General features: G+C 40.5%; 1 protein-coding gene and 1 non-coding gene across 8 annotated transcripts in view; both read right to left on the bottom strand.

Annotated features, from left to right (window-relative positions):
• CATSPERE (catsper channel auxiliary subunit epsilon) overlaps positions 1 to 12,226 on the bottom strand; it is a 159,747-nt gene that overhangs the window by 121,411 nt on the left and 26,110 nt on the right. For 6 of the 7 annotated variants that reach the window (XR_009729911.1, XR_009729910.1, XM_061382474.1 and 3 more), the window contains one exon: positions 11,690 to 11,760. The exons of the other annotated variant lie outside the window; for it this stretch is intronic. Coding sequence is in view for 4 of the 6 variants with exons in the window: in XM_061382474.1 (XP_061238458.1) it covers positions 11,690 to 11,760 (71 nt within the window). In the remaining 2 variants the exon portion in view is untranslated. The remainder of the gene's footprint in view (positions 1 to 11,689; positions 11,761 to 12,226) is intronic. 7 annotated transcript variants of the gene reach the window in all.
• TRNAS-GGA (transfer RNA serine (anticodon GGA)) lies at positions 10,218 to 10,289 on the bottom strand. The gene has a single exon. It is a non-coding gene; the product is annotated as a tRNA-Ser (tRNA).

Below are 12,226 nucleotides of genomic sequence, written 5' to 3' on the forward strand. Positions count from 1 at the left end.
AATGAATTCGCAGCCAGCTTGGAATAAAAAGGACCCTCCTTAATCAGGTAAAGTTTAACTCATAACCTGTAACAAATATTATGCAAAATAGTGAAATGATGAGAGTCTTCCTTTTGAGATGGTGAATAAAATAAAAAGCCCTGCTATCACCTTGTATTTGATATTCTAGACATGCAGTAAGAATAAAAGGAATAGAAGGCATACTTATAAGAAAGAAAAACAAAATCATCATTATTTTCAGGTAATCTGATTTTATTAAATTCCAAGAGAATACATAATCATAACTTAGCAATATTGCTGAATGCAAAAATCAACAGTCAAAAGAAAAGTGTATTCTATACAACAGGAAGAGCTGGTTAGAAATTATAATTTTAAAAATTAGATTATTTATAAGAGAAACAAAAATATAAAGTACCTAAGAATTCAGTTCCGTTCAGTTCAGTTGCTTAGTCATGTCCGACTCTTTGTGACCCAATGGACTGCAGCACACCAGGCTCCCTGTCCATCACCAACTCCCAGAGTTTACTCAAACTCATGTCCATTGTGTTGGTGATGCCATCCAGCCATCTCATCCTCTGTTGTCCCCTTCTCCTCCTGCCTTCAATCTTTCTCAGCATCAGGGACTTTTCAAATGAATCAGTTCTTCGCATCAGGTGGCCAAAGTATCAGAGTTTCAGCTTCAGCATCAGTCCTTCCAATGAATATTCAGGACTGATTTCCTTTAGGATGGACTGGTTGGATCTCCTTGCAGTCCAAGGGACTCTCAAGAGTGCTCCAACACCACAGTTGAAAAGCATCAGTTCTTTGGTGCTCAGCTTTCTTTATAGTCCAAACTCACATCCATACATGATTACTGGAAAAATCATAGCTTTGACTAGACAGACCTTTGCTGGCAAAGTAATGTCTCTGCTTTTTAATAGGCTCTCTAGGTTGGTCATAACTTTTCTTTCAAGGAGCAAACGTCTTTTAATTTCATGGGTGCAGTCACCATCTGCAGTGACTTTGGAGCCCCCCAAAATGAAATCTCTCACTCTTTTCACTGTTTCCCCATCTATTTACCATGAAGTGATGGGACCAGATGCCATGATCTTAATTTTCTGAATGTTGAGTTTTAAGCCAACTTTTTCACTCTCCTCTTTCATTTTCATCAAGAGGCTCTTTAGTTCTTCTTTGCTTTCTGCCATTAAGGGTGGTGTCATCTGCATATCTGAGGTAATTGCTATTTCTCCCAGAAAACTTGATTCCAGCTTGTGCTTCATCCAGTCCAGCATTTCTCATGATGTGTTCTGCATATAAGTTAAACAAGTAGGGTGACAGTATATAGCCTTGACGTATTCCTTTTCCTATTTGGAATCAGTCTGTTGTTCCATGTCCAGTTCTAACTGTTGCTTCTTGACCTGCACACAGATTTCTCAAGAGGCAGGTCAGGTGATCTGGTATGTCCATCTCTTAAAGAATTTTCCACAGTTTGCTGTGATCCACACAGTCAAAGGCTTTGGCATAATCAGTAAAGCAGAAGTAGATGTTTTTCTGGAACTCTCTTGCCTTTTTGATGATCCAGTGGATGTTGGCAATTTGATTTCTGGTTCCTCTGCCTTTTTTAAAGCCAGTTTGAACATTTGGAAGTTCATGGGTCCTGTATTGTTGAAGCCTGGCTTGAGAATTTTGAGCATTACTCTGCTAGCATGTGAGATGAGTGCAATTGGGTGGTAGTTTAAACATTCTTTGGCATTGCCTTTCTTTGGGATTGGAATGAAAACTGACCTTTTCCAGTCCTGTGGCCACTGCTGAGTTTTCCCAATTTGCTGGCATATTGAGTGCAGCACTTTCAGAGCATCATCTTCCAGGATTTGAAATAGCTCAACTGGAATTCCATCATCTCCACTAGCTTTGTTCACAGTGGGCCTTCCTAAGGCCCACTTGACTTTGTATTCCAGGATGTCTGGCTCTAGGTGAGTGATCACACCATTGTGATTATCTGGGTCCTGAAGATCTTTTTTGTATAATTCTTCCGTGGATTCTTGACACCTCTTCTTAATATCTTCTGCTTCTGTTGGGTCCATACCATTTATGTTCTTTATTATGCCCATCTTTGCATGAAATGTTCATTGGTATCTCTCATTTTCTTGAGATCTCCAGTCTTTCCCATTCTATTGTTTTCCTCTTTCTTTGCATTGATCACTGAGGAAGGCTTTCTTATCTCTCCTTGCTATTCTTTGGAACTCTGCATTCAGATAGGCATATTTTTCCTTTTCTCCTTTGCCTTTCACTTCTCCTTTTCTCAGCTATTTGTAAGGCCTCCTCAGACAACCATTTTGCCTTTTTACATTTCTTTTTCTTGGGGGTGGTTTTGATCCTAATGAAAATGTCCTGGTACTTTTATTATTAAAAATTACAAAATCTTATTGGCAGACATGTAAAAAAACCCTGAGCAAATGGAGGGTTATATATTAGTCTGGAGTAGAAAGGCTTCTTAAATTGATTAAAATATATAGACATATTATAAAAAACCCAACTAAGGTTTTTTGTAGAATTGACAAACCAATTCCAAAAATTTATAGAAAAGAGAAACAGGCCCAAGATAAAGCTAAGAAGTTCCTAAAAGAGGACAAGAATTGGGGTCAGTGTGAGGCAGGTATTTGTGCTACCACTTCTCAAGATTTAAAAAAAAAACTTATAATAATACAGATAATGACATACAGATGGCTAACAAACACATGAAAAGATGCTCAACATCACTCATTATCAGAGAAATGCAAATCAAAACCACTATGAGGTACCATTTCACACCAGTCAGAATGGCTGCGATCCAAAAGTCTACAAATAATAAATGCTAGAGAGGGTGTGGAGAAAAGGGAACCCTCTTACACTGTTGGTGGGAATGCAAACTAGTACAGCCACTATGGAGAACAGTGTGGAGATTCCTTAAAAAACTGGAAATAGAACTGCCTTATGATCCAGCAACCCCACTGCTGGGCATACACACTGAGAAAACCAGAAGGGAAAGAGACACGTGTACCCCAATGTTCATCGCAGCACTGTTTATAATAGCCAAGACATGGAAGCAACCTAGATGTCCATCAGCAGATGAATGGATAAGAAAGCTGTGGTACATATACACAATGGAGTATTACTCAGCCATTAAAAAGAATACATTTGAATCAGTTCTAATGAGGTGGATGAAACTGGAGCCTATTATACAGAGTGAAGTAAGCCAGAAGGAAAAACATAAATACAGTATACTAACGCATATATATGGAATTTAGAAAGATGGTAACAATAACCCGGTGTACGAGACAGCAAAAGAGACACTGATGTATAGAACGGTCTTATGGATTCTGTGGGAGAGGGAGAGGGTGGGAAGATTTGGGAGAATGGCAATGAAACATGTAAAGTATCATGTGGGAAACGAGTTGCCAGTCCAGGTTCGATGCATGATGCTGGATGCTTGGGGCTGGTGCACTGGGACGGCCCAGAGGGATGGTATGGGGAGGGAGGAGGGAGGAGGGTTCGGGATGGGGAACACATGTATACCTGTGGCGGATTCATTTTGATATTTGGCAAAACTAATACAATTATGTAAAGTTTAAAAATAAAATAAAATTGGAGAAAAAACCAAAAAAAAAAAAAAAAAACTATGTGAACCTGCAAAAAAAAAAAAAATACAGATAATATAATTTGTTCAGATCAGATCAGATCAGAAGAGTTGCTCAGTCGTGTCTGATTCTTTGCGACCCCATGATTTGCAGCACACCAGGCCTCCCTGTCCATCACCAATTCCCGGAGTTCACTGAGACTCACGTCCATCGAGTCAGTGATGCCATCCAGCCATCTCATACTCTGTTGTCCCCTTCTCCTCTTGCCCCCAATCCCTCCCAGCATCAGAGTCTTTTCCAATGAGTCAACTCTTCGCATGAGGTGGCCAAAGTACTGGAGTTTCAGCTTTAGCATCATTCCTTCCAAAGAAATCCCAGGGCTGATCTCCTTCAGAATGGACTGGTTAGATTTCCTTGCAGTCCAAGGGAATCTCAAGAGTCTTCTCCAACACCACAGTTCAAAAGCATCAATTCTTTGGTGCTCAGCCTTCTTCACAGTCCAACTCTCACATCCATACATGACCACAGGAAAAACCATAGCCTTGACTAGATGAACCTTTGTTGGCAAAGTAATGTCTCTGCTTTTGAATATGCTATCTAGGTTGGTCATAACTTTCCTTCCAAGGAGCAAACGTCTTTTAATTTCATGGCTGCAGTCACCATCTGCAGTGATTTTGGAGCCCAGAAAAATAAAGTCTGACACTGTTTCCACTGTTTCCCCATCTATTTCCCATGATGTGATGGGACCGGATGCCATGAATCTTTGTTTTCTGAATGTTGAGCTTTAAGCCAACTTTTTCACTCTCCACTTTCACTTTCATCAAGAGGCTTTTGAGTTCCTCTTCACTTTCTGCCATAAGGGTGGTGTCATCTGCATATCTGAGGTTATTGATATTTCTCCCGGCAATCTTGATTCCAGCTTGTGTTTCTTCCAGCCCAGCGTTTCTCATGATGTACTCTGCATATAAGTTAAATAAACAGGGTGACAATATACAGCCTTGATGAACTCCTTTTCCTATTTGGAACCAGTCTGTTGTTCCATGTCCAGTTCTAACTGTTGCTTCCTGACCTGCATACAGATTTCTCAAGAGGCAGATCAGGTGGTCTGGTATTCCCATCTCTTTCAGAATTATCCACAGTTTATTGTGATCCACACCGTCAAAGGCTTTGGCATAATCAATAAAGCAGAAATAGATGTTTTTCTGGAACTCTCTTGCTTTTTCCATGATCCAGCGGATGTTGGCAACTTGATCTCTGGTTCCTCTGCCTTTTCTAAAACCAGCTTGAACATCAGGAAGTTCACGGTTCACATATTGCTGAAGCCTGGCTTGGAGAATTTTGAGCATTACTTTACTAGCATGTGAGATGAGTGCAATTGTGCGGTAGTTTGAGCATTCTTTGGCATTGCCTTTCTTTGGGATTGGAATGAAAACTGACCTTATCCAGTCCTGTGGCCACTGCTGAGTTTTCCCAATTTGCTGGCATATTGAGTGCAGCACTTTCACAGCATCATCTTTCAGGATTTGGAATAGCTTAACTGGAATTCTATCACCTCCACTAGCTTTGTTCGTAGTGATGCTTTCTAAGGCCCACTTGACTTCACATTCCAGGATGTCTGGCTCTAGGTCAGTGATCACACCATCGTGATTATCTGGGTCATGAAGATCTTTTTTGTACAGTTCTTCTGTGTATTCTTGCCATCTCTTCTTAATATCTTCTGCTTCTGTTAGGTCCATACCATTTCTGTCCTTTATCGAGCCCATCTTTGCATGAAATGTTCCTTTGGTATCTCTGATTTTCTTGAAAAGATCTTTAGTCTTTCCCATTCTGTTGTTTTCCTCTATTTCTTTGCATTGATCGCTGAAGAAGGCTTTCTTATCTCTTCTTGCTATTCTTTGGAACTCTGCATTCAGATGTTTATATCTTTCCTTTTCTCCTTTGCTTTTCGCTTCTCTTCTTTTCACAGCTATTTGTAAGGCGTCCCCAGACAGTCATTTTGCTTTTTTGCATTTCTTTTCCATGGGGATGGTCTTGATCCCTGTCTCCTGTACAATGTCATGAACCTCATTCCATAGTTCATCAGGCATTCTATCTATCAGATCTAGGCCCTTAAATCTATTTCTCACTTCCACTGTATAATCATAAGGGATTTGATTTAGGTCATACCTGAATGGTCTAGTGGTTTTCCCTACTTTATTCAATTTAAGTCTGAATTTGGAAATAAGGAGTTCATGGTCTGAGCCACAGTCAGCTCCTGGTCTCGTTTTTGCTAACTATATAGAGGTTCTCCATCTTTGGATCAGCTAAACAGAATAGCTAATCCAGGATGAAATCCATGCATACACGGAAACTTGATCTCTGGTAGAACTGGTTTTGTGGAAATATCATTCAGTGAAGTGAAGTGAAGTGAAAGTCCGACTCTTTGGGACCTCATGGACTATACAGTCCATGGAATTCTCCAGGCAGAATACTGGGTGGGTAGCTGTTCCCTTCTTCAGGGAATCTTCCCAACCCAGGGATCGAACCCAGGTCTCCTGCATTGCAGGCAGATTCTTTACCAGCTGAGTCAGAAGGGAAGCCCAAAATCATTCAATAAATAGATCTAAAAAATTAATTCAGTTCAGTTCAGTTCAGTTGCTCAGTCATGTCTGACTCTTTATTCATACACAACCAATAAAGTTGTATTTCTATCCTGAAGCATACACAAAACCTAATTCCAAGTGGATTAAGAATTTAACTGTAGAAAGCAAAACTATACAGAATTTAGTGAAACCTTACAGATCATTATGAAACCAAGAAATAAAATGAGTTAAAATGCTAATTTAATACAGAAGAAAAATTCTTCATGAATAAATGAAAACATGCTTCACGGTAATCAAGGAAATGCAGATAAAAGAACAATGATGTGATTTCACAGCTACTAGATTGAAAAGAATTTAAAAGTCAGATGTTAAGTGTTGTAAGATATAACACAATGGGAACTTTAACCCACTGCCAGTATAGATGTAAATTTGGACAATCTTTTAAAAATCATTTAGAGGCGTCCCAGGTGGCACAGTGGTAAAGTACCCGCCTGCCAATGCAGGAGACGCAAGAGATGTGGGTTCGATCCCTGAGTCAGGAAGATTCCCCAGAGTGGGAAATAGCAACCCACTCCGGTATTCTTGCCTGAAAAATCCCATGGACAGAGGAGCCTAGCGGGCTACAGACTATGGAGTCACAAAGATCCAGACACGACTGAGCAACTGAACACACACACACAGGCATGACCTAGTAAAGTGGAACAAATGTATATCCTACATTTAGGTAATTTTACTTTTAGGTCTATTCCCTAGAAAAACATTATTTATGTACATTAGATTGGTACTTTCCAAATTATTATTTCCAAATAATGTACATACAAATGACTGCAGGATCTTGTCAAAATTCAGATTACGATCCATAAGGTTTGAAACGAAGCTGAGATTCTTTATATCTAACAAGTTCCCAGATGACACTCGTGCTGCTGGTCCTTGGACCACATTTTGAGGAGCAAGGCACTATCTTGAAAATAAATGCGTCAGCAGGAGAATAAGCAAAAATAGTTATATAATGAAGTACCATCAGGCAGGAACAATGTAAGAACTAAAGATTCTTGTTTAAAGATGGATGAGTGTCAAATTTGTAATGTTTAGAGAAAGAAGCAAGTCACAGATGAATGCTTATAATATGATTCAATTTAAATAACATTCAAAAACAAAACTAAATAATTTATTACCATTATATATTGTTGGTAAACTATAAAAAGTGAAGAATCTATTATACAGTTTTCAGGATAGCAGTTAACTCGTGAGGGATAGGATATGATCAGTAGGGACATAAGAAAGTGAAAGTCACTGAGTCGTGTCTGACTCTTTGCAACCCAATGGACTGTATGTAGCCCACCAGGCTCCTCTGTCTATGGAATTTTCTAGGCAAGAATACTGGAGTGGGTTGCCATTCCCTTCTCCAGGGGATCTTCCAGACCCAGGGATTGAACCTGGGTCTCTTGCATTGCAGGCCGACTCTTTACTGTTTGAGCCATCAGGGAAGCCTAAGCAGATTCTAACATGCTGGTAATGTTCTATTTGTTCATTTGTGTGATGGATACATGGGTATTAGTCACTGATGGTTCCCATGATCTCCTCTTAGGGGAAAGAGAAAGTAGCCTTTTGGTTACAGAGGCAGGATCTATTCTCCAATGAAGTGTTACCATGGATTTTTATTCCCGAATTTTCCCTTTTCTGTTTCTAAGTTGGTTCAAAACTGACAGAGGGAAAGCTGGTGATTGGCATGTCTGAAATTCCCAACAAGGACATAAGCCTGCCAGTTTCATTAGTAGCAGAGACTTAATTCTGTTTCTTAGTAGACTCCAGGAGAGTGGCCATAAATCAGAGAAGAATGGGTAAATGTGTCCTCTTGGTGGGGCTTGCTGAAATCTAGTGATCAGATCTTTCAATTTAAAGATTATACATAAACTGCAGGGCCATCTGACTTTAAGGGACCATGTGAACCAGAATAATCAAACTATCAGCCAAAACCATGTTTTACCAAAGACATAAATATTCTGATAGGTTAGGTTTGGGTCATATGCCAATACTCAATATTCTCTGTGGCCAATAAAATATGGGGTTGTAAAGGTGCTGTGCTGTGCTGTGCTTAGTCACTCAGTTGTATCTGAATCTTTGCAACCCCATGGACTGTAGTCCACCAGGCTCCTCTGTCCATGGGGATTCTCCAGGCAAGAATACTGGAGTGGGTTGCCATACCCTCCTCCAGGGGATCTTCCAAACCCAGGGATTGAACCCAGGTCTCCCACATTGCAGGTGGATTCCTTACTGACTAAGCCACCAGGGAAGCCTAAGAATATGGAGTGGGACCCTACCCCTTCTCCAGGGGATCTTCCTGACCCAGGAATCAAACTAGAGTCTCCTGCATTGGAGGTGGATTCTTCACCAGTCGAGCTACAGGAAAGCCTGGTTGTAAAGGTTCAGTTCAGTTCAGTTCAGTCGCTCAGTCGTGTCTGACTCTTTGCGACCCCATGAATCGCAGCACGCCAGGCCTCCATGTCCATCACCAACTCCTGAGGTTCACTCAGACTCACGTCCATCGAGTCAGTGATGCCATCCAGCCATCTCATCCTCTGTCATCCCCTTCTCCTCCTGCCCTCCCAGCATCAGAGTCTTTTCCAATGAGTCAATTCTTCTCATGAGGTGGCCAAAGTACTGGAGTTTCAGCTTCAGCATCATTCCCTCCAAAGAAATCCCAGGGCTGATCTCCTTCAGAATGGACTGGTTGGATCTCCTTGCAGTCCAAGGGACTCTCAAGAGTCTTCTCCAACACCACAGTTCAAAAGCATCAATTCTTCAGCTCTCAGCCTTCTTCACAGTCCAACTCTCATATCCATACATGACCACAGGAAAAACCATAGCCATGACTAGACGGACTTTTGTTGGCAAAGTAATGTCTCTGCTTTCGAACATGGGATCTAGGTTGGTCATGTAGTACCACATAAATCAAATGAAATTAATAATTTCACCACAAAATGCTGCTGCTGCTGCTAAGTCGCTTCAGTCATGTCTGACTCTGTGTGACCCCATGGACTGCAGCCCACCAGGCTCTTCCACCCATGGGATTGTCCAGGAAAGAGTACTAGACTGGGATGCCATTGCCTTCTCCATCACCACAAAATAGAGGAGGGATATTTCCCTCAAAGAAAGTGATATTAAGTAGATAAAAATAATTAAATACATTATAGTCATCTGGAAAGCAGGGACCATATAAGACAGTTCCTTATACCCTATCCAGTGCTTAGGATATGCTTTGACTATGATACTAAAAAAAAAAAAAAAAAGAAACCAACTCTGATTCATTGATACATTTTAGTTATTGATACATTTAGTTATTGATTTTATAATGCAATTAATTATTTTTTCTTGTACCAGTTTTTCCTTCTTAGTTATATCATTCATCATCATGTTAAAAAGTGTTTGAAGAGCTATCTAAGAAACTAAGAGACTCCTTTTGGAATATAATATATATAGTGGAAACAAAAGAGGCCTGTAATCTGAAAAAACAGAGCCAATTTCCAATGCTATTTTTTAGTAGCTACATATATTTTTCCAAATTATTTAACCTACCCAAGCTTACATTTCCCCCTTTATAATAAAAATAGTAATGCTGACATTTAACTGGTTATTATGAAAATTGACAAAGCTGATTTACATGAAGTATGACCACATAGAAGCAGTATATGTTCAGATAGTGGCTGCTGTTGTTATTTTTTGGAGAAGGAAGTGGCAACCCACTCCAGTATTCTTGCCTAGAAAATTCCATAAACAGAGGAGCCTGGTGGGCTACAGTCCATGGGGTTTCAGAGTCAGACACGACAGCTTACACATACATACATTGTTATTTTTACTGTTTGTTCTTCAATATTAGTTGGGTAGTACTTTTGAGGATAATGTAAAGTGAAAGTGAAGTTGCTCAGTCGTGTCTGACTCTTTGCGACCCCATGGACTGTAGCCCACCAGGCTCCTCTGTCCATGGGATTTTCCAGGCAAGAGTACTAGAGTGGGGTGCCATTTCCTTCTCCAATGTATCTTCTCCACCCAGGGATTGAACCCGGGTCTCCTGCATTCCAGGCAGACGCTTTACCATCTGAGCCACCAGGGAAGTCCAGAGGATAACTTAATTGGTGAATAAAATTTTATATGGAAACTATAATGTAGATAATTCATGTGTGGTTAATTAAAGCTAAGGCTTTGACTGTGTGGATCACAACAAACTGTGGAAAATTCTTAAAGAGATGGACATACCAGATCACCTGACCTGCCTCCTGAGAAATCTGTATATAGGTCAAGAAACAACAGCTGGAATCGGACATGGAACAACAGACTGGCTCCAAATCGAAAAAGGAGTACGTCAAGGCTGTATATTGTCACCCTGCTTATTTAACTTATATGCAGAGTACATCGTGAGAAATGCTGGACTGGATGAAGGCTGGAATCAAGATTGCCGGGAGAAAGCAGATGACACCACCCTTATGGCAGAAAACGAAGAATGACTAACGAGCCTCTTGATGAAAGTAAAAGTGGAGACTGAAAAAGTTGGCTTAAAACTCAACATTCAAAAAACTAAGATCATGGCATCCAGTCCCATCACTTCATGGCAAATAGATGGGGAAACAGTGGAAACGGTGAGAGATTTCATTTTGGGGGGCTCCAAAATCACTGCAGATGGTGACTGCCTCCACGAAATTAAAAGACGCTTGCTCCCTGGAAGAAAAGCTATGACCAACCTAGAGAGCATATTATAAAGCAGAGACATTACTTTACTGACAAAGATTTGTCTAGTCAAAGCTATGGTTTTTCCAGTAATCATGTATGGATGTGAGAGTGAAGTCGCTCAGTCATGTCCGACTCTTTGTGATCCCATGTACTGTAGCCTACCAGGCTCCTCCATCCATGGGATTTTCCAGGCAAGGGTACTGGAGTGGGTTGCTATTTCCTTCTCCAGGGGATCTTCCCAACCCAGGGATTGAATTCCCAAACCAGGGAATTCCCACATTGTAGGCAAATGCTTTACCATCTGAGTCACCAAGCTTCCTATGGATGTGAGAGTTGAACTATAAAGAAAGCTGAGTGCTGAAGAATTTATGTTTTTGAACTGTGGTGTTGGAGAAGACCCTTGAGAGTCCCTTGGACTGCAAGGAGATCCAACCAGTCCATCCTAAAGGTAATCAGTCCTGAATATTAATTGGAAGGACTGATGCTGAAGCTGAAACTCCAATACTTTAGCCACCTGATGCAAAGAACTGATTCATTTGAAAAGACTCTGATGATGGGAAAGATTGAAGGCAGGAGGAGAAGGGGATGACAGAGGATGAGCTGGTTGGATGGCATCACCGACTCAATGGACATGACTTTGAGCAAGCTCTGGGAGTTGGTGATGGACAGGGAAGCCTGATGTGCTGCAGCCCATGGGGTCACAAAGAGTTGGACATGACTGAGTGACTGAACTGAAAGCTAAATACTCTTAAAATGCATTAATTACCTTTCTTTTGCATTACTTACATAGTCTTATAATACCATAGAAAGCAAATATGAGAATTGTCCACAGATAAATAGCGTTCTTCCTCTAAATCCTAAAATAAAAAAAAAAGAAACTATGATAAGTTTAGATGACTGATTGTTTCTATTATATTTGTCTTTGTGAAATTATATGTCGTGTGTGTGTGTGTGTATATATATGTATATACACACATACATATATAGATTTGCCCCAGTACCTGCTAATATTTGGTCTTTGACCCTTGTTCCTGACACTTGCTGCTAACACTTTTGTAATTCTTAGTAATAGGAATGTCTCACACAGAGCTCCTAAATTCCTTTTGTTCTAATGAGGTAAACTCTTGGTGGGCTCCTGGTTGGGAACTGATCACTAGAAAGACCAGTCCATGATTAACAGCTTAGAACTTTCAGTTCAGCCTCCCGTTCTGCGGAGAGGGGAGAAGGGGTGGAAATGAGCTAATAATCAATCATGCCTACTTGATGAAATCTCCACACAAATCCCTAAAATGTGAGAGTCAGAGAGCTTCTAGGTTGATGCCA

Source organism: Bos javanicus, chromosome 16 (assembly GCF_032452875.1).
Source record: "Bos javanicus breed banteng chromosome 16, ARS-OSU_banteng_1.0, whole genome shotgun sequence".
Taxonomy (NCBI): Eukaryota; Metazoa; Chordata; class Mammalia; order Artiodactyla; family Bovidae; genus Bos; species Bos javanicus.